General features: G+C 42.4%; 1 protein-coding gene across 1 annotated transcript in view; it reads right to left on the bottom strand.

Annotated features, from left to right (window-relative positions):
- Nucleotides 1-4,681: 4,681 nt before the first annotated feature.
- The window catches only part of LOC133270738 (D-threitol dehydrogenase-like), a 28,093-nt gene continuing 9,536 nt past the window's right edge, over nt 4,682-23,238 (bottom strand). The window contains exons 5-9 of the mRNA XM_061456218.1: nt 22,138-22,354; nt 17,071-17,279; nt 16,474-16,546; nt 11,317-11,434; nt 4,682-5,229 (exon numbers count right to left, since the gene is read on the bottom strand). Coding sequence (XP_061312202.1) covers nt 5,034-5,229; nt 11,317-11,434; nt 16,474-16,546; nt 17,071-17,279; nt 22,138-22,354 — 813 coding nt within the window. The 3' untranslated portion in view covers nt 4,682-5,033. The remainder of the gene's footprint in view (nt 5,230-11,316; nt 11,435-16,473; nt 16,547-17,070; nt 17,280-22,137; nt 22,355-23,238) is intronic.

The following is a 23,238-nucleotide window of genomic DNA, read 5'->3' on the forward strand; positions in this document are numbered from 1 at the left end:
GGGTATTTCTTGGTAGTGAGTGTGCAGTGTCAGCATACTCTGTTTGGTCCTTTTCCACCCTTTTCTATTAGCTTTGGTGCAATAGGGCAACAGGAGGAACGCTGGCAGGAGAGGTCAGATAGGGCAGGTGGGGAAGGGAGAGCTCTAGAGAAAGAGGAAAGAGGCACTGAATGGAGAAAAGGCACAGGGTAGGTGAAAATCTAGCAGCGAACACTCACTGTGATCTGAGAGTTTTGAAGAATTTCAACCTGTTCTGGTGAGAAGGCATATGCTGTAAGACTGCATTGGGGTTCTCCAAGGAAGAGCATGTATTTTCCTTCCCTGCTTTAAAGAATTAAAACAGTGTGGAAATTAATATATAATCAGATTCATAATCACAGTGTAAAACACATACGGTATTAGGCAAGGCTGTGAAAGGTATCCAATTTTCAGTCTTCAGCTTCTTGCATTTCCCCTCACAACAACTGTTTTAAGTCTCTCTCGAAGATCATAAACCTCTTGTTCCCAGGTGCTACCTCTCCCTTCTGTTCCCGCATCAGCTGGCCAGAAAGGCAGCAAGAGCTGCCCAGCTTCTTGCTCCCTGAAGGAGTGAGAAAGGCAATCCCTTTCTACTTTGCTAGCCAAAGGTGCAGGAATTTGCCACAAAACTTTTTGCCCTAAGGGAACTGCTGATTTCTATACGAAAATGATCCAAAATGGGGTTTGGTGAACTTCCAGCAAAATATTGGCATGTTTCTGGAGAAATCATGGTGCTGTGGTGGACTCCACAGGGAGCCCCTGCAAGAGGGATGGAAGTCTTCAGCAGGGCACGTCAGAGCCAGGGCCTCCCAAAAAGCAGCAAACCACGAGGACTTGTGTCCTCACTGCATCTGGTAGGTCCAGTTTCCTCCAGCTGCAGCAGAGAGCCCCAAGAACCACATCCCACAGTTTCCTCTCCTTCTCCACACTGGAAATTTGAATGGTTCCCCCCGTGCATTTGCTCCAGTTCTGTGCTGAAACAGGTAAGCAAAACTCACCTTCCTGTATGAAACACGTTCCTGCCCTGCTGCCCTTGGTTTTGCACACCTGCATACTGGAGACACCTACCTCCCAGGTGTCCTCCAGCATGAGAAATGTGTGTGCACTTCAGGGCTGCAGAGTGCACATATTCCATGTCGCTGGTCTGGGGTCCCTAGATGTCAGCTACAGCACCTATGTCTTTGGAGGTGTCACCTCAAAACCTTTCTTTCAGGGTAACCAGTGACGGATGGATAAGCTAAAGTTATAAAATCCTTTTTAACTCTCAGAGGCCACGATAACGTGCAGTCCCACTTCCATGTCAAGCTTAGGCCTGCATTTTAACACCCACATGGAGGAGGCTGTGCTAAAAAAAAAAAAAAAATCTAATATTATGCTTTTGAATAGAGAATTTACCTAAGTAAATAATTATTTTTAAACCTGAGATTTAAGCAGCTTTAGTATTCCACATTATGCTAATGTTTGACAATTACTAAGTGTGGGTATCAGCCAGCATATTTTTTTTTAAGTTTAATTTAAAGCAATTTGACATGGAAAGGTTATTACTTTAGTTGCCAATAAAAGCTGTACTTTTAACATAAGTGTACACCAAGCCCTAGGGTATGTGACTATTATCTTTTCTGCAATTATGTGGTGTTCTACATAAATGTTTAAAAAAAAAAAAAAGAAAGAAAAAAAAAGAAGAAATAACTTAGAAAAATCAGAAGTACGAACTTAGCCGCGATGGGGAAGTTGAGCGGCAGCGCCGGCAAGCCCGGCTCCCGCAGACACAACACAGGTTGAGGTTTCCTCCTAGAGGTACCGCTGGGAACGGCTCCTCCGCCCGCAGCCGCCCCTTGCGCGTCCTCACCGCACCGCATCCCCCCGCGGCTGAGAGCCGCATGCTGCCCTCAGCACCCTCACTGCGCACAGCTGCTGCCGTTTCACAGCTACACCCGCAACCCTCAGAAAAATGCGGTTTTCCAAATTGTTTCCTTATTTTCCACCTTTTCCTCAGGTCTTCTGTGCTTAGAGGGGGAAAAGGCTTTTCTTGCATCCCTCTTGAATCTCAGTCATAGGATCATGCAATCATAGAATGGTTTGGGTTGGAAGGGACCTTAAAGCTCGTCCAGTCCCAACCCCTGCCACGGACAGCAATGCCTTCCACTAGAGCGGGTTGCTCATAGCCCCATCCAGCTTGCTCATGAACTCTGGCAGGGACTGGGAATCCATCTTGAGCTTTGTTTTTCCCTTACACGGGGAAATTGCTGCTTCAGGGATGTTTTGTCCAGAATAGACCCCACAGCTGCAGCAATGACCACTCCTTTCTGCATGAGGCAGGATGTGATCCTGCACCCAGCAGTAGCCCTGTGCCCAGGGAGCCACTGCCATGTAGCAAGGCACAGATCCCAACCCAAATGCAAAGCTTGGTCTTATCAGAGAGAAGCACCTCTGCATGTTCAGCCCTGCCTTTGAGTGGAAATCAGTTTTTTCCTCCAGGAAATTACAGGGGAGACCATAAAAACCCACAATGCCATTGCCGAAGCCCCTGGATGGATGAAGCCCTGAATACAGGCATGTGAAGGAGACAGGCCGGCTTACACATAAGTCAGGAGAGGCATTTTCTTCCTGGCACCTGCTCTTTTCCTGTGAATCCTCAAAGGATTCATTTCTTCGACCAGTGAGGATGCCATGCAAACCAAAAGTGCCATGAGGGTGTTAGCCCATAACCCCAGCAACTGCCCTACTCCCTTGGGTTGCTTAGTCTTGAGCTCCTCCTCCAAAACAGTGAGAGACAGGCTCTCCCACCGACCTCTTCACGCCACCAAGAGGCAGAGCTGGGGTCCACTTGCACACCTGGCCATGCCTCCATAGTCCAAGCCCCACGTCATCCTGTGTCAGAAAGCTCACTCCTCTGCTCTGCCCCATCAGCCCTTCAAAGGCAGAGCCTGAGGGCAAACAGATCCCAGTGAGACAAGCTCTAGTCTAAACACTGAAGGCTGCTTAGTTAAGAGATCATTTTAAGTCTGGGTGGGTTTTTTTTCCTGTCTATGTTTTGTTTTTAAAGTTAATTTGAAGCTTGTGAAAGTCACAGCATGGCCCTTGCTGGCTGAAAAACCTTCTTCGCAAAAATACCCCACACCAGGGCAATGAACTTCAGCTTCCTGCACTGCCCTGCCAGTGCCTTTAGTGCTAACCTGGAAGCATCTTCAGACAGGCAAAGGGAGCTGGAGACCAGCAGCGAGATCAGCCCTTTGTCTTTCTACTGAGCAAGTGAGAGCACTGGTTACAGCACCAGTGCCAGCTGCAGTTCATGTTTCAAATTAACTAAAGTTTGTTATTTTACACTTTAGGTAGGAGCTGCAACAAACTGCTCACCAGCAGTCCAAGCGATAGTATACAAGCCCCGCTAGGATCCCTTGGAAGAGCTCCTGATGAGTTCACCAATGTTTGCACATTAACCTCTGGGTAAAAAGCCAGCCAGAGGGATGTGAGAACTCCACCGAGCCCTCCAGAGCATGACACAAAATGATGCAAGTGTGGGAGCTGGGAGAGAAAAGGTTTTGTGAGCCCAGAAAAAACAATAAAACACTTAAATCCTTAATTGTTTTTCTTGAAGATTTATCCAAAACTGAGCTCTTCTGAAGTCTGTGAGTTTGCAGAGCATTGTCAATAAATTAGATCATGCACACAAGGCAAGGATTTCAAGCCAAAAAGCTCTAGCCCTGAATCGTTTAACAGCAACACTCCCCAGAAAAACGACTCAAGATGAAACATGAGATATGTATTAATTATCAATGGTCTAATAGAAAATTTAATGAAGACGAGTATCTTCTTGCACTTTATCCATGATAACGATGATGATACGTCAGCGAGACGCATACCTTACAACGTGGCGGTGAATGTCAAGTCTGAAGCCATTATAGCAATTCACCACAATAATGGCTAGCCAATGTATGGACTTGTAGCACTTAATCAAAGTAATGACGTTCATCCACAATTATTTATGTTATGGTAACAAAGAGCTGCCAAATGCAAAACAAATGACATGAGGATTTGCAAGTGAATTCCTTCCCGTAAATTCTCTTTAGGTTATGCTTAAAGGCCCTCAGGATGGAAGTCTATATAAATTCAGTGTGTTATCAAAACGGTGGTGTTATTTTGCCATGTTTTACTGCCTGCAAGCAATGAACCCAGTGCTGTTGCTGAAATGAGCTCTTCAGCCAACAGAACTGTATTGATATCATTTGAGCTGGCCCTGATTTACACCTGAGAGCTGTCTTCAGAATTTTACAGGAGGAAGAAAAAAATGTGGAAGACAACCTTTGCTTACATCTACCTATCAAGGAAAACAAAGACCTGGTTGTATCAACACCTATACATGCATTTAACTTAAAGTGTATGAGCAGTCCCTACTTACCTCAACGGGCTTTGGATTAGAGCCATTATAATCACCAACCATGACTCTCTATTAAGTGCAGTACTTTTCTTTCAGGGCCATTTATGTGGGTGTTTGTATAAAAACACTGTCAAAAACTAAGAACACCAGTAAAGATAAAATGGCAACATTCAGGTTCAAATGCAATGAACTAATTTATTTTTTTTAACACTACAGCCAACTGTTTTTCACCACTCACAGATGTCACTGGAACAACTTGAATACAAAGAAATCGCCTAAGAACAATACACTGCACAGACCAGCTAATATTGATTGCTATAAAAATCCCCCCTGTTAAACTAAATAATAGCCAAATCTCACTGCAGTAAATGTGCCTTTATATCATTAAATACTAATTTAACAGAAATCTGAATGCATAGTGAAAAATATGAAAATGTTGGAAATGAAAGATTGCTTTTCCTTTTTTTTCTTTTTTTTTTTCATTATATAAGTCTCCAAAGCAACACCTGAAAGAAGAAAACAATTATATCATATTAACTAGCCACTAGCTCAAGCCAAAACTAGGACTTGGCTAAATTCTAATAAGCACATTCCAAAGTGACCTATATCCCTGAGAGGGGAGGTTGGAGGATACCCCTCACCACAGACTCTGGCCACCCTCAATGACCAGATTATGGCCAGTCATATAGTCGGAGGCTTCAGAGGCCAAATAGACGACAGCAGCCTGCAGGTCGGTGGCCTGCGCCAGCCTCCCAGCAGGGATGCCCGATAGCCAGCCCTGCACCAGTGGCTGCAGGTCCTTGGAGCGGATGAGCGGTGTGTCAACGATGCCCCTGCAACAAGCACACACACTGATAGTTTAGGATCAGGTTTGGCCCAGAAGAAAAGGCAGTATTTATAGGTGTTCAAGATGCTGATTCAGAAGGAAAACTGTGGAATGGCACAGAGGGGATGCACAAGTCAGACCTGCTCTGCCTTTGCTAGAAGTCACAGTGTAAACTTCTTTCCATATGTCTTTTGCTGCCAATGGACAGGCTTAGAGGTTTTCTTTAAACACATACTATCTTCTTAGCTAACAGCAGTACCCCCTTGCTTTTAGCTTACTGATTCTAATCACCAGTTTAATGTTTTTCATAGAGAACAAGCATGGCATTGGAATCAAAAGCACCTTGAACCTGGTCTGTCATGTCTCTTGGGAACTGTCATCCTACTGATGTCTCTTCTCACTGCTTTTCAGCGTAACGTCACACAGCGTATTTGTGTACAGCCCAGAAACTGAAAACAGCCTGACTTTCCATATGCCAAAAAAAGGGGGAAACAAAAGCCAGCGCCCTTCTGGGCACCAGAGCCTTTCCACACACACAAAAAAAGAGACAAAGATAAGCACAGCACACCCAGCACAATTCCTTTTAAACCAACACCCCAACAAATCCCACTGCATTTACCTGCCTTGCCTCTTTCACAGTAATGAGTGACTACACCATTTATTAAAACTCTGCAAAGTTCATTTTCTTCAGGTCCCCTAAAATTGAGTGATGCTCCAGAAAGCACAATGCAGGGCGAACATTTGGCTGGCTTTCATGACTATAACTACAACTGATTTGTCATACTCCTCCTTAACAACATATTTGTATTTTGCAAAATGTATAATTTTTTCAGCCCCTGAACAAATATATTTACATAACTGTGTCTAACGAGAAATTACATTTAACTTCTCAGAAATGACAATAACTAAAACCTGAACTGCCAATTCCACTTCATTAGTGTGGTAGAAATGCATTCCAAATGTTAATAAAAATTCCAACATGCTGATAAATTAGCGCTTCTAAGGAGCATGTGACACCTTGGTTAACATATTCAACCTCAATTATATTTCTCTTCAGCACCCTGTTATCTGGAACCTTTGCTGGCAATCAGAGGTGCTGTTTTTCAGCGGCCAATTTTCTAGATAATGTAGCTTATCAACACTGTGGGTAAACTTGCCAATGAAATCAGGCTGCACTGAACCACACACACGCTAATTGCATCTCTTTTTTATGCATATTTACAGACTGTCACTTCAAAGAAATCAGTGGCCCATTGAGGCAGCCAGTTAGCTGGAAGAATTGCCTCTTGCAAATGAAAATTAGCAAACAAGCTAGTGATAAATATGAAATGAACAAAGTATAAAAATGCCCGTTTTGTTCTGAAACTTCGTCGGCATCCCAATTTATACTTCCAAGGAAATAATTTCTTGAGACACATTGGATTCTGGGTATGAGATTTACCTTTTGTTTCAAATGAAGGTTGAAAACTGCTATTTACTCAGTTACGAAGTGGAACTAATTCAGACTTTCCCCCAAACATTTCTGTTTTCACTAATCGGGCAGGATTTAAATATCAGCTTTATTTTTTATTGTAATCGCCAATAAACACCAGAGCGGTTCAGAAACCAAGCAATGCAACTCTGGCAGCATAATAAAATCAAATGCATTCCAGTATAGGACTGCAGACGGTTTACTTATTTCCCCCAAGTACAGCTCCCCACTCTCCCTCCTTATTCTCCCAAACTCCTTGAGAACTGGTTTTCTTCAGAGAGAAACATGCTTTGAGCAGCAGATGTGAAATATATTGGACTCCTTTCCCTTACGTGCCTCTCACAGTGCTCACAAAGCCATCAACATAATCATTCTGGCTTTACACTATCAGAGACCAGAATAAGATCCATATGATTTTGTTGGGTTTTTGTTAATTTACATATATGTTTTAACCCCAAGGGAATGCAGATTAGGAAACACGACACATAGTTCTCCAGCACAACAGATTTTGCTAAAAAGAGGACATTATTCAAGCTGTTCAGAAAAAAAATGATCTTTGGTCTGATCACTGTAACCTGCAAATCACAGCGCCGTGCCTCTTGCTGGACCTTCCCTCAGGTTCACTTCAAGTAGCAAAAATTTAGATGTGTAACAAAACTTAATTACAAATTTTTTGTTACATAAATGAGAAAGGAATATAGCACAAAACTTAAAAGTTGCAAACACACATACTGATGGCACTATAAATATTAGGCATGTCATTGATACTACACATCTTCTGGGAAAGCTTTGGTGCCAAGTTGGGCAATTTAATGTTGTCGAACCCTTTTAGGCAGATTTTAGTTGGCTTCTAACCAGTTCCAGCAAAGACAACTGCCAATGCATTAATTCCCTACCTCATCTTGTATGCAGTGCTGAGCCTATCAGTACTTTCTGTTGCATGTCAATGTAATATCAAACTGCTGGTTTCTTAATGTTAGATATGAGCATCAATATTTCATTATTGATACGCAGGACAATTTGAGACATTAGGGGGAAAAAAAAAACAACAAAACCCAACAGGAAAAAAAAAAATTGCCTAAAACATTTCCACTTCAAGAGACACATTAGGAAAAATATCACTTACCAGATACTTAACTGGAATTGTTACGTGTGCTCAATCCCCAAATGAGAGCAAAAAAAAAAAGATTCCATCTGTGTGTAACTTGATTTCTTTCAGATGAGTTATTAATTTGAATGAGTTAAGTACACTCCACTTAATCAGGAAATGTTTAATCACGAGATCCACTTAATTGGGACATCTCCCAAGGAATTAAGATTTAAGTCCAAAGATACTTACTAGCAATGACTGCTGCTTAATGGGGAAAGCTATGCTGCTTAATTGGGATGCCTTCAGGTGATGCTGGGGTGCTGCTTCTCCTGCCAGCTCCACCTCACCTTCCCCCATGATGGGGTACACCCAAAACCTGTGATGAGCTTGCCATACCTGCTTTCTTATTCCTCATACCCACCATGCTAAAAGCCTGGTACAGCACTGCACAGCTGCCTCTGCACTGTCCCAGGAGAGCAAGGTGGGCATGCAGGGGACAAAGCCTCTGCCCATCGCAGACCAAACCCAAATTCCTGCAGCTCAGCAGTGGGTAACATGGTTCAGCCGCTGGGGCTGCTGAGTTTCACTGAGTCTCCAGCAAACTGGGCTGGCTGTGGCACTAGGTTAAGCTGAAGATCAACTTCCAGCTGCCCATCCCAAAGGTCAATATGCCAATACGGCATTTTATGCCTTGCAAGTCAAGCAGGGAGATGCAATTAGCCCCCAACATGGACACCGATTCAGTGCAATGGGTGCAAAAATGAAGCATTCCAATGTTGCATGTGCCACAAACCAGAGATTCTCAAGATACTCCTGCTCCATCACACCCAGGGATCAGCAAAGGGACTAACACTATAGGCAGACAGGCATCAGTGTTGTATAAATGTCCCTATTAACACCCAGGTCCCCTCTTCATCCCACCCTCCAAATCTCTTTCGGGAAGACTCCAGCACCTTCTTAATTTTGCAGAGCCTCAGCTGTGTAGCAGGCTGTAAGGCGATTGCACTTGATGGTGGCAGAAGGGCTGAGCATAGTTTCCACAATACCCAGAAATGCTTCCCTTTGCATAGAGCAAGGGCCTAAGCCAGCCAAAGCACCCAGGGAGTTTTGGCCACCTCCTCCCCATGGGCGTGAGGCTTGTCTGGCCAGCAGGAGAAACCTCAATCTTCAATTTTATAAATGCAGTAAATTATCCTGAGGACTCTGCCATAACATTTTATGCATTGATAACTTTTATGCATTGCTCTGCATAAGTTTTATGCACTCATTAAGAAATTAACTTGATAAAAAGTGACCAAATAGGAAGAGGGAAAAAGGCCAGAAGGTTTGCATGGTGAAATAATATTTAAAACCAGACTGGAGTGTTTGGAGCTACAGAGGTACGCTGACAGTGCCTGAAAGCATTAATGCAACCATGAGTAGGAGGGGGAAAGTACTTAAGGACACACTTACAATTTTACTTATTCAGCGATAATCTTGGTTACCATCATGTCCTATATCTACCTCTGAGCTCCTCAAAATCCCCTCCTCTTAAGATAACTACATGCCAGGTTGGACATCTGTGCTCAGAAAGACTTGTTCATTTGGGACATTTTTCAACCCTTCATAGTACTCTGATGGCACTGAGGCTATTGCCTGGTAAAAAATGCTGCTGTGCCTTGGTGAGTCGTGTCTAGAAACACAGTGAGACCAGTGGGCCCTGTGGTTCTGGGAATGGGTCTAAATCTGCACTGCAAAGCAGGTTGACATCTCGTACATGCAGAAGTGTGAGGATTTATTCACTCTCAAGCATATGTAGCTTTTGCTCGTGGTGAGGACGGATCTGAGCTGTATGAAGGCTAATTCCTCTGAATGATACCCAGAGTTCTGTCAGTGGCCCCAACACAAGGGGCTCAGCCAATTCTTTGAACTGCTTGGGGGAAAACTCTGCCTGGCTCCCGGAGCTGCTCAGTCCAGGTTCCAGCAGCATAAGGGGGAACTGCCTTGTCCAGAACCAAAAGCCTTAAAGACAGCAAAACTTTAGTCCTCTGTGCACCCTTTCTGCCTATTCCTGCACAAAGAACCCCCCCTTCATGTTGTAGGACTTTGAGCTCAGAGCTGCTGTAGGGATGATCAAAATGCAGCCCCGTTTTAGCATGAAAGCAGAAACAGAGAAGCGTGACTGTTTTTTCTCTATGCCCTGACAAATGCCTCCAGAAACATAACTTCTTCAGCTATAAGTATATGCTCCCAACTTACACAAAACAATGAGTTTTTATCATTCAGTGGATATTTTTTAAATTCATGTAAGCCCCCTAGAAATGGGTAATTCCTCATCTAAGAGCCTTCTCATCTGTGATTGCTGTGAATGTGGCACTACAATCTCACCTCTGTTGGTTCAGATTACCTGTGTGTTTTCAGACACAATTTCTGCCAGGTCCTGCTGAGCTTCCTTAATTCCCTTCATCTCCCCTGGCTCCCGAAAGCTGGTGTAAACTCACAGGCACTAGTTGTGGGAACACTATTGCAGTCTTGCTAGCATTCGCATGGGGAAAATCCCATATGAAGATGCTGTTTAAAGAATCTGTGGATCACATAGAGCGACGGCTGGAGCCCCTGATATAATTAGTAATAAATAATCATAAGGAAGACAGCTAGCACAAGCAAGCGGAGAGCAGACCGACAGTAAAAACAGAGACATTTGCCATTGGGCTCTCTGATTATTTTTTTTTACTCCACTTTGTGAATTAAAATATTGCATTTGTTTTCCTAATTTGATGTACATTATATCTTCATTATTACGATTTAACTCCAGGGTTAAAATCCTGCACTTCTTATTTACTCTAATTGACTTCAATGGTCTACAGTATTTGACCACTTCCAATTAACACTATCCACTTGGGTTTCTGCTGAGCACTAACATGCACTGTTAACTGTTTTATACAATGACTGTGTTGAGTGTGTGACTGAGACACAGGGAGTGAAAAAGTGTATGTGGTACAAAAACTTTTCTTTGTGAATAAATGCCATAAAACATACAGCTTTAAACATCTAAAAATAAGGAAAATGTAATTTGTAATAAATATATATATATTTACAAAATTACACCTGGCCTCCTGTGATTGTCAGAGCTGAACAGTAGCTCAATTACAGCAGTACAATGTGGCTTTTAAAGTGCCTATATATTTGTCTCAAGTAAAAAGGGGAAAGAAGTATTGTCTATTAAGTGTCAAAAGCCTTTTCTTTAACTGCAGAAGGCTTGGACAGACTAAGGAAATATTTCATCTGGAAGAGAAATGCTAAAAACTACCCTTCACATCATTGGAAAACCTATTATCAAATGCTAAAACCTCTTCTTAAATCCCTGAGTATACACAGCAACAGAGCAGGCTTGGTTCTAAGTATTTAAACCTTTGTTAAAGAAAAGACAACATAAAAAGGGATGCAATCCACCTGCTAATTAGAAACTTTATTTGCTGAGATACTGTTCGTTTGAGCTTTTTAGAACATTTCATTCTCTTTGTACTTTCAAAATGAGACTACATATTACTTACGGGGAAATGCAGTTGACTTTTACTCCTCTGTCAATCCACTCGGTTCCTAATGTCTGTGTTAATTTTACGACCCCGGCTTTTGAGGTGTTGTATGCCACCTGCTTCTGTGGGTGCGGGACTAGAAGGGATTCAGAAATAGAAAATGATTTATTCTGCACAAATTCAGATAGCTGAGGCACTAACATGGGCAAGTCGCTGCACTGAGATGAACCATTTTCCCTGATACTAGGCAAGGAGCAACAAGAATTTAGCCACCCACAACAGAAAACTCTAAATCTGTATTTTGCCATCTAACACTTTTGCCTCAGCAGCTGGGCTACTGGGAAAAAAAAAAAAAAAATGAAAAAGAAGGAAAGAAAGAAAATAATAAATTTAATAGGTACCATGTTTTGGCAAAGCCAAACCCAATGTATTAAAAATACATCTGCAATATTTGACTATTCCCAAGCAAAGTAAATAATCATATACACACATGCACATTCATATATTATACATATATATGTATTTATATATGAAATGCTTGTACACTTTAATACTAATAAAATATAATGTAGCATAATGGTATGATGTAAGTGCATAATAGATTTTATATAACATATTATATGATATTATATAAAGCTTTTTGGAACAAATTATTCTCCGTGATTTTTATCCTATCCATCGTCTGAAGCAAACACATCACATTATCTAATCAGTGTTTGTGTGGATGTGAGCGCAGGTGCGCCCCAAAAATGCAGAACACCCACCACTTTCAAAATGTGAGGCTTTTGAAAGTGTTTCAGAGATGTCACATGTCAGTCAGAGAGGGAAAATGATCGGCTTGCTAATTACAATGTTCAAGCTTGTTAGTGCTGCGTGCTCAGGTGGCTCTGCCCCTCCACCAGCTCTCACGCTTGCAGCGTTCCCGGGAAAGCTACTTAAGGACAAATCCCCAGGGGGTGTAAAGTGCTTTAAACCCACGGGAGTCGGGCTGGTTGGGCTGCTGGGATTTACACCCACAAAGTGTCTCTCCTTGGACTTTTTTGGCTTCCATTAGGACATCATTAAACAAATCAAGTGCAAAGCACTGATCCATAATTAGTGCTGTACCAGTACTGAGCACCACTGACTCTTTCATGGAGGAAGAGTGGGGAAAATCAGTGCAAAATATCAGTAATCACAAAGGCAAGCAATTGTAGCCTGCAGGGTTAGGTAACGCTGAACCCTGGAAGAAAGTGAATCGTTGCCTTTGTGTAAGGTAAGCAGGCAAACCCCAGTGCATTTTGATAGAAGCACGTAAGCAGCATCAGTAGATGGCATTAAATTGGTCTTAATTTATTAAGTTAAACTGGTGCATCAGCTCTAGATCACTACCATCCCTGGTATGCCAACACATCCACTACTGCTTTTATTGACTAAAACTATTGGTTTTGAGTATGTCAGTTTAAAGGGTGAAAAGAAGATGATAACAAATTGAGTTAATCCAAACTCTGAAAGAGCCAAAAACCTTGCTGCAAATTACTAAGCCTGTGAATAAGGAGTTTCACCTGGAACACAAACGTTTGTGAATAGATTTATATCACACACATGATGGAAGCAACTCTTAGTGTTTCTTTTTACTTCATGTGCAGAAGGTTTGCTCAGAATTTGGAGGCTTTTTACTTGCTACAGAGAGCATTCCATACCATGTAACCCTTTTACAGCACATAATTTGCACTCATTTTTTGTGCAATATGAAATAGTTCCCATTTCAACCAGCAGAACCACTTTGCCCTCTGCATGTGACTATTGCCCCCCAAAGCAGCGCGCTGTGTGTGCTATCAAATAGATGTGGAACATCATTTCTTGATTAATTGCCGTGCATCAGCTCCAAGTTACATACAACTTCGGTAGTTAACCTTGTAACCTCCCAAAAGCAGTTCTTTGCTAAACTTTCTAAACATGTCTGTCTGTGATAAATCATTCGCCATTTGCTAAGAGGATAAGAGTTTTGGCACAGGCTCTGCACCTCTAGAGCGTGATGGTGAGAACAGCAAGTTGCTGCAAGCTATCAGAATTAGCTTTCCAATTAGGGGTGGGTGCTGAGACTGGGTTTTCAAGAGTCTTTCCATGCAAATCCTTCTGTCTTCAGAAGAATATCTAAGCAAGGTAATGCAGAAGATGGAATTTCCCCTTCCTGAGACACTTAGACCATCTCAATTGGAAGAGCTCAAGAAGCCAAAGGGTGCTGCAAAGGTCTGACACCCATGGGTGGGTTTTCTGAGACTCAGACCCCACGCCACCTTCTCTTCCCTTACCTAAGGTGGTCTCTTACACACAGAAGAAACCTGCATTCCCTCAAACTCATACAAAACAGGGTCTTTCAGCAATACCACCAAAACAGTCTGAATTTGAAAGGCTTCTGGGAAGGGAGAACACTCACTTCTGTTTCAGACAAACATAGGAGGAAAGCAGATAAAAATGCTGCCAACATCAAGTGCGTTACATTTTAAACACCTGTGTCCTGATTTCAGCTGGGACAGAGTTAATTTTATTCCTAGTAGCTGGTTTTGGATTTAGGATAAGAGTCATGTTGATAGCACACCGATGTTTTCAGTTGTTCCTGAGCAGTGCTTACACAAAGTCAAGGACTTTCCAGCTTTTCATGCTGCCCTGCAAGCCAGGAGACTGCGGGTGGGCACAAGAAGCTGGGAGGGGACACAGAGGGAACAGCTGACCCAAGGGATATTCCATAACATATAATGTCATAATGAACAATAAAACTGGGGGGAATTGGCTGGGAGGGGTTGACCGCTGCCTTAGGGATGGGACAGGCATCAGTCAGCAGGTGGTGAGCAATTGCATTGTGCATCACTTGTTTCGTAAATTCTTTAATGATTCTTATTATTATTTCCCCTTCTTTTTGTGTCCTAGTAAACAGCCTTTATCTCAACCCATAAGTTTTACCTGTTTTCCCATTCTCTCCCTCATCCCTCTGGGGCAGCGAGTGAATGGCTGTGTGGTGTTTAGCTGCCTGACAGGTTAAACCACAACAACCTGACACTATGTTTTTGCAACGTTCTTTAGCACATAAGGCTTCTAGCCTGACCTTGAAGCAGGCGTGTAATGTTAATGAGAGGTGCACAGAGATAGAGAAGACCAGACCACTTACCACTAAAGATATGCACTGTAAAGATTACAGATCCGAGTTACACCTGCACAAACCGCAGAGCCGCAGCAGCCTCGTCTCCACTGCTGAAGCATACGTCTGGAATAACTCCAGTGAAATACCAGAATCAAAATGCACATATGCAAAATGTATGCGGCTCATCTTCAATTAATTAAAACTGATTCTGAGCAGTGTATCTGGGAAAAAGAATCACAAACAAAACCCTCCCTATCCTGCTAAGTGTCTCCTCATTTTCCTGTATCTCTGAGGAAGGACTCAACCTACAACAACAACAAAAAAAATATCCCCTAACTATTTCTAGAAACATTTTATACTATGCCAGTTGGCCAACATACTTAAATAACCAACCAACCAACATATTTATTTAACATTCAGCAGATGGACATGATATGAACATCGTGGTTTTCAGTTGTAGTTTTATAACTACTAGATTTTTTCAATGCCAAGATTCAAACAGGTTCAGAAGGTAAACACATCTCTTCATCTCTTAACTCCTGGCCTAGCATGCATTGACTTTCAGTGACATTTAAACACATCTTGCATTGACCCTTCCAGGCTGCTCTCAGGGCTGCTTTCCAGCTTTCATTCCTGCTCTAGGACTAATATGGCCTCAAACATGACCCCATGGGGGTCTCGGCGGTCTTGGCATGCCAACCAAGGAGGTGCAGCTGGGGCTGGGATGGATGCTGTGGTGGAATGGCATCGCCTGCTGGCTCAGCAGAGCTGTGCCAGGGCATGATGAAGAAATAGGGAAATGCTTCTTAAGCCACAGAGAGCAATTCTGGGCTGCAAGAGGGAGTGTGGGAGCTGTGTGCCAAACCAGCAGACCCCAGCTGGTGCCAGTTTCCAGAGCTTTGTAACTTTCTGTAGGGTGCAATACCTCCCAGAAACTTTTGCTTTGTGGCAATGATGTGGACAGTCACAGCCCGAGCCCAGACCAGGATTTCACAGTGCAAAACAAAGCATGAAAGGTCTGGGGCATTTGAAATTTAAAGCTCTAAATTCTTTTCAATACTATTTCTCTTGGGGAGACTTTGCGACTCCACAAAGGTGGGGTAAAGGGATGGTGCCTGCGTTTTAAGTGTAAGTAAAACAGCTGGTAAAGGCACTTGAAAAAAAGAAGAAAAGATTAACAACAACATTATAAATGTAGTTTTGAAGAAGCATTGAAAGTTACTGTGCAATAAACTGAGCAGAATGTCACAGAATGTCAAACTGGGCACAGTAAAAATAAATGTTATTCTGAAGGAAAATAAAAAGACTGCATATTTATATAACATTCAGCAGATGGACATGATATTAATACAGGGGTTTTCGGTTGTACTTTTATAGCTACTAGATTTTCTTGCCTAACTTGGCAACCCAAGGCACCATTTGATTTTTGGATTTGGACAATACTGCAACAGATGTCCAGACCAATAAAATAAATTCCTAAAGGGCTATGCTTAATTTGTGTAATTGATCAATTTTTGTTACATGGGCTTCAGTTCACCAGCATGTAACTGCCTTCCAGATTAGCTCAGCAGTAGGGATTTCATTCCATATGTTACAATGGTTTATTGGCGCTTTTGACGATGCTGCTGATTCAGCAGCGTTGGTGGAGACACCTGTTGGCAAGGATAATGAAATAAAACCCCGGGTACCGGGGAGAAAACCAGTGCAAAAAGCTTTTGGGTTGCTTGTAAACATGACAGGGGCACAGCTTCCCATACTCAACCACATCTGCCTGAAATCACTGGGGAGTGCACCAGCACCTCTCCTGTGCCATCAGTGCCTTGGAATCAGGGAAGGTGACTCCACCTCTTCTATAAAAAGTAATAAGTGCTCTAAAACACAGAGGACAGGCAAATGTTGAAAAATGATATCAATAAAAATTTTGTAGTACATTTCCTCTAATACAAAATGTCAGTGATTTACTCCTTCCCAATACAGGTTTAATTGATTCAAATAGCATCAGTAGTAATTAAAATATGGATTCTGAAGCACAACTGTTAGCTCTCATCACTCACCTATTAAACTTGCCATAGATGCTGTGTTAATTATCTTCCCATATCCTTGATTCAGCATAATGCGGCCTGCAGCCTGTGACAGAAATTAAAGGAAAGACCAGTGACCCTTTCTGTGATTGTGCTAATAATGACATGATAATAAATTAGTCTTCACTTTTCAGAAGAGTTTATGTGCTAACACGTTTCTTTGAAGCACTTGATATAAAAACTTGGTATAAAAATGGCTGATGCAGGAAAAATCCCATTGCCATTTCAGACTCTCTTCACTGTGGGCAGTATTTTCTCAAAGTAATCACTAATGTTGGGAACGGACCCCAAAAGCTTTTTGGTTTTCAGGATGTGGCAAATAACCACCCTCCAAAAAATCTGGCCATTCTTAAATGCTTGGCCTTGGGCAGCCAGTGAGTACCAACTGCTTTTGAAAATATTGACCAAAATCTGTAATTGCTATAAAGCAAATCTCTCTAACTCTACCAAATCTAGGATTGATTTTATTGTGATTATTAGTAATAAAGCGTTATTAACTATTGGTAAAGTAAATGCTTATGAACTGATTACCTATTTGTAAAACAAACCAGTACAGCATCTCACACTTACTTGGCAGCACAAAAACAATCCTCGTAAATTAACATTAAAAGTTTTGTCCCATTCTTCTAGGGAAGTATCTTCACTTGCAGAGTTCATATTGATTCCTGCATTGTTGCATGCAATGTGAACTGTGCCCCAGCAAGCTACGATCATATCCACAATCCTTTGCACATCCTCGGGTTTGCTTACATCTGCTGCAATGGCAATGCTTTTAATCCCTGTGTTAATATAAGAGTGATGAAGTCAGTACAGGAATTCACAGAGAAATAAAAGTATTCTGGTTTATGATTATCTATTCATTCCTATATGTATTATTTATATGCCACTTTAATTTATTGCTCCACAAATTATAGCAAAATGTGCGTTTGTTATTTTGAATACTGCCATTATAACGTTGCTCACTGGTGCGAGGTTTGCTTGTTGGAGGCCAACGCAAAACTCAGGTGGGAGCCGAGCGTGCCACTCCACCAGGACGAAGCTTTGAACACTGCACCATCTTCTGTCCAAACCCTCAACTGCAGCTTCCCCATCCCTGAGCAGCTCCAGAGAGATCACTCGGGACTGGATGGTAGCCACTCAGCAGCAAGAGAAAGCCAAGGACTCTTAAATTTGCTCAAATTTAGATGTTTTTTATGCCAGTTCCCCCCAAGATGCTGCAAAAGGTCAAGCTTATTTGTCCGGAAAGTCCTCTCTGGTTGAACTACAGCATCCAGACACAGCTGGGAGCCTCAGACAAAACCAAACCATTTTTAGGAGGGAGCTAATTGGGCATACCTGCAGGTTCACAGGTGCAGTAGTCATGGCATCTGGCCTTATTTATTGCAAATCACACTACTATAATAACACAAACGTTCAGAAATTAAGACATCTACTCATTTTGAATCATGCATTTTTTCCCTAGAAAACTCCAAGTATTGACTTTTGCACTAGTGCTGATCTGTAAATAGCATAACTTAACTTACTATCAAAATCTGCTTTAAATGCTATTATTATTAAACAAAAGAAGCACCTTTTGCCAATGGGATTATACTCATCCTGAAAGTTAAGCAAGGCTGTGGTGAAGTGGGCCTTCACTCACAAGGAGGGAGGCAGCCACCAGGGATGGACTGTAGGTCAGCAGTCTGCAGGCAGAAAGTGCAGAGGGAGGAAGTTACAGCTGTTAAAGCAAGAGTTTTCTACTTCTGTTTAAACAGAAAATTTATTACCCACTGGTCCATCTTTTAGATCACTCTAATAAAAAATTTAAAAGAAGGCTTAAACTTATCCTAGGAGAAAAGGAGAAGACTCCCCCTTTGAGATGGAGGCTTCCATGAAAGCAAGGCAAAGCAATAACTGCCCAGCAATGTTGAAGAAAATGACAAGAAAGAGGCTTTTGTATGGAAAAGCTGCTCTTGATCTCCAGTGCCTCCAGGAGCTTGCCAGAGAGCTCGCCCTGAGATGATGCTGGTCTGGGATGCTCCCCATGCCAGGTCATGGGACCTAATGTCCCCTCTGGCCTTCAGCTATGGTCCAAGGCAGAGAAAAAGGCATACCCATAACACAGGCACCTACAAAAATGAGTGCGTCTTCAGCCACAAAACAAGACCTGTTATTTTATAGGAGGCTTTATGCTAAATATGCTGAAAGAATAAGAATAGCCAGACAGCTCCCATTGCTCCTCCTGATTGTTATCAGGACACACAATGTACAGGGAGCTGTTGCAATCTTTCGTATTCGATTTACAGACAAAAAGGGTGCAAGCGTGTTATTAACAGTAACAGAATGAGGCTCTTCACCTGCCCTCCAACTTTCACCCCATTTATGTCTTCATGTTATATGATAGTTCATAAAAACAAGACAGAAGGTGCCACACGTGAGTGTCTAGTGAAGAAGCAGGGAAGGCACGCTCACTTCAAACCAGAGTCCCACACTTGACCTTAATCAATTCAGCTGATATCCCTGCACTCTGAGAGAGGGGGGAAAACCCACTTTCTGTCTCTCCACTGTCCCCCCAAAACCATCTGTTAAAAATGAAAACTAAACTATGGAAAAATAGCTTAAAAATCCGTAGTCCTGACCAGAGGTAAGAAACCCAACACATGGCTGCGCCGTTACATGTATGATGGTGTCAGTGCATCTCTACAGTACACAGTTTAGTTTTGTGATGAGATGGGCAGGAGAGGAGCCTAGTGGCTCTGTGCTGGAGGGACATCAATGTGCTGAATCTGCCTGAGGTGCCCTTGCCCTTCTTCAGGGGACATGTACACAGCCCCCTGCCTCAGGCTTCATCTCTGGTCTCTCAGTGTAAGTGGAAGTAATACATCGCATATAGACAAGAAGATCAGAAGTGACATTGTGTGGAAGGCATTTGCATAGTTTATGGTGAAAATGCACTTTTTAAAAATCCCTTCAGACTAATTCTTCCCTTAAGGTACAGGCAGTGATTCCCCCTGAAGACAAGGGCATATGTAGTGGAAGGTAACCCTTAGGATTTTTTGGTTACGTTTCATCATTTTTGGTTCTTCTGTCAGGATCCATTAGCAACTGCTGAAAAAGGTATTCACACAGGATCTAAAAACAAAGACCCCAGTAGCCAAGGGACATACACATGAGCTGTCTAACAAATCAGAAACTGAGATCACAGCAGTTCTGATGTTTAAAACTCATCGCCAAATGACGGCACCATCCTAAAAGGCAGTAAAGGGCTCCTTGGTATAAGCAGCAAAGAGGGTTTAAGCAAGCTGAGCAAAATGTTTTGGAAAAGCATCAATATGGGAATGACTTTCTTTCCTGTTAGGGTGGTGAGGCACTGGAATAGGTTGCCCAGGGAAGCTGTGAATGCTCCATCCTTGGCAGTGTTCAAGGCCAGGTTGGACAGAGCCTTGGGTGACATGGTTTAGTGTGAGGTGTCCCTGCCCATGGCAGGGGGGTTGGAACTTGATGATCTTAAGGTCCTTTCCAACCCTAACTATTCTATGATTCTATGCCTTGGGGCACTGCGTTTCCAACTTCCCCCCACAACCAAGGTGGGGGGAAGGGGGAATCACAGCTACTTTGTGTGTATTATAGCAGGAAAAATATGTATCAATACTACGATTGCTTCAATTTACTCATGTGAATATTTCAAGAGTAAGGCTAGTTGAAGCTTTTCATCAAAATTTTTTTCCAACAGAGTGTGTTACTTCTTTGAAGCCAAATGTTTCATGGAAACATAATGATTTCAACAAAAATTTTCAAGGGAATGCTTCTGAGGTCCAGGCTAGACTCTGTAGTTACCTTTGGAGAGAAAGAGATTGAAAACCTGACCTTTTCAGATCCTGTCCAAAAACGGGCATTTGGATATAATTCCCTTTCACAAAAGCATTACAAAGTTTGGGTTTTGTTCCAACAAGGAATGACAATAAATTTGAAACCTCAAAAAACATCATGAGATGGAATAGCTGTGCCCTGACCAGCTGCACTGGTCAAGTTGATAGAGAGTATTTGACCTCAAAGGATAAAGATGTGAAAAGACTGAGAAGTGAGATTTTCTTTACTTTAGACTGCAATAATATTTGCTATGCCTCGTGACCTCTCTGACTGCACTTTGTATCACTCCCCCACCTCCTCTGGGCTTGCAGCCCACCAGTAAAGGAGCAGAGATGTAGGGCAGCCATTGAAAGATGGATGATCAAACTTCTACTGAAAATGCCCTGGAGATAGCTTAAGTTAGTTTTCAAATAGACTGTTGGCATCCACAGTCTCATGGCTCTATCAAGGAACCCATTTCTATCTGAATAGCCCTACTTGATATGCAGGATCTCACTGAGAAAAAATGTCCAAAAGGCAAGTTAACTTGTAGGGCACAGCTACTTTGTGCCAAGACCATATGGCTTCAGTGCATAAGAAAATGAAAAGCTTCAGGGAAGGAGGGACTGGATGACTCAAGAATTTGTAATAGGAGCTGGACATACTCTGCTCTGGGTTGTTATTTGGGATCAGACCAGCAATGAAAGCTTTAACCAATAAAACCAAAGCTTTAATGCTGATACTCAGTGTAAAGTGTCTCTGCTTACTAAAGCTGGGATCATACAGACTGAGACTTTTTGTTTAAGATGTTCTCTGGGGAAGCTAAGGATGGTGTCAAAACCAGAACGGAACCATTCCTCAACCCTTCCTAAGGATGTTGTTTGAGACGAGGGATAGAAATACATCTGCAAGGGATGGTTTTGCTGGAGAATATGGTTAATAATGGCCCAATCCCTTTCTGAAGTCAGAGTGGAAACAAATACCAGTGACTTTATTCAAATAAGAATGTGAAAATTTTCTGGGTAAAGCTCTATCCTTAGAGGAAATGAAGTACTGATCTCTGAAGAAGGCTCAGTTGTGATCTCACAAAAGGAATTATAAAATGAGAAACACTTCCTTTCTTTCCTCATTAAAATTATATTTCCAGTTTTCTTTTTCCCCTTTACAACTGCATTTAGCACGACTCCAGGGGGAAATTCAGTTTTATGTTACATTTTCTGTTTTTACTGTTAAAATAGAAGTGGCTTGTAGAGATTTTACCTCTTTGAGGGGGATTTTAGTTATTATGTCTATTAGTATTTTGTTCCTATATCTGACCTTGTATGCATGCTTGAAAGAACTATAGCTGAGGGTTTCAAAAGTGCCTTTGCTTCAATATGAGGGCACAATGAGAGATTAAGGCTGATAACGCCTCTAACTTGTTTTGGTGTTTTGGTTTTTGGTCCAGACATTAGGCATTGAAGAGGTGCCAGGGAAGGGATATGTGCTAATGAGCTCATAGACCATGTCTGTCACACATCCTTAGGGAAGACTGAGGTGCCTTGGCTGCTGCATGGTTTAATCTGAGGAATACCATGTTCATTCAATGCAGGTTATACAGATCTCTTTGGCAAGAGGTGGCCCTTCTTTGTCCCTGTCAGTCATGTTTCACTGCTGTGTTTCCTTTGGGCATTCTTGGCAAGGAATTTTAGTTTTGCTTCTCTGGTTGAATTCATGTTGATAAGTAACTCACAGACGATGTGATATCTATGACTGCTGTGACAATGCTGACATACAGCTTAGTGACCATACAGCAGGACCCATGCTTACCTTTGAGGCTGAGCTCACAAGCCACTGCTTTTGCCTTTGCAAGGACCAGATCCACAACAGCCACTTTAGCACCAGCTTCCCCCAGTGCATGAGCAAAGGCTCTTCCAATTCCCTGCCCTCCGCCTGTGACATAGGCCACTTTGCCATCCAAACGCAGCCGGTCCAGGATGCGGTGCCTGTTATAACCCCAGAAGACATCATCCCTCACCACTTCTTTCTAAAACAAAAACATATATACATTGCACAGTAAGATGGAAAGGTCAGTAAGTGATAGCTATGAAGGACTCTGCCTGTAAGAATGAGGTGGGAGCACAAACAGAGATCCATGCCTCGTTGTCCCACTATTTAATACAATTCTAATACTAATTCAAGCCAAAAAGCACCTTTACCCCTCCAGATACTAGTCTCATCAGGAGCTCTAATGTGCAAGACAATGCAGCAGAAGGGCTGTGATCTGAGGAGCTGCACCGATCATTCTCCATACATGAGGGTAGGGTATGGTATTTCCTGATTCAGCTTCCCACGGGAGATAGGTCAGGTACAGTGTCTTAGAAAATGACTGATTAAGTCTTCCAGTTATTTCACCCCCAGGGCCCAATCCTGCCCTGAGGCTCAGCTGGATCCAGGAAGGCCCGGAGGCTAAGAACACATTTCCAAAGGCAAGATTTGGCTCAAGTGTAGTGCAATCAAAATATCTTCACAAGGCTGATGCGCAAATAAAGATATCAGCCAATATCTCAAACCAAGCTGTCATCTGATCAGCTGCCATGCATCATTTCCCCCTGACTGGAATCAAGATGGAAAATACAAGATGTTTAAAATATTGAGTTTGAAATGCCAGGAATTACCAGTGGGTGTAGCTTTGGGAGCACTCAGGAACTGCAAAACAATCAGGATGTTTGGGTCTGGATTTACTGAGATAGGCCGTTATGATTCCAGATGGGAATTTCATTATAGCTGAATGATGTCCACTATATAAAATGGAGACAGATAAAAGGAGCATCTTTTCCACAGGACAAACAAAACCTAAAGCCATGAAAATATGCAGTTCAGAGACCACAGGAGGGCACCATGTGCTGCCTTTAGGCAGAAATAGAGCTA

This window comes from Pezoporus flaviventris, unplaced genomic scaffold (genome assembly GCF_033815535.1).
Source record: "Pezoporus flaviventris isolate CSIRO_AGI_PZ_B2104156 unplaced genomic scaffold, CSIRO_AGI_Pfla_v1 ptg000021l, whole genome shotgun sequence".
Taxonomy (NCBI): Eukaryota; Metazoa; Chordata; class Aves; order Psittaciformes; family Psittacidae; genus Pezoporus; species Pezoporus flaviventris.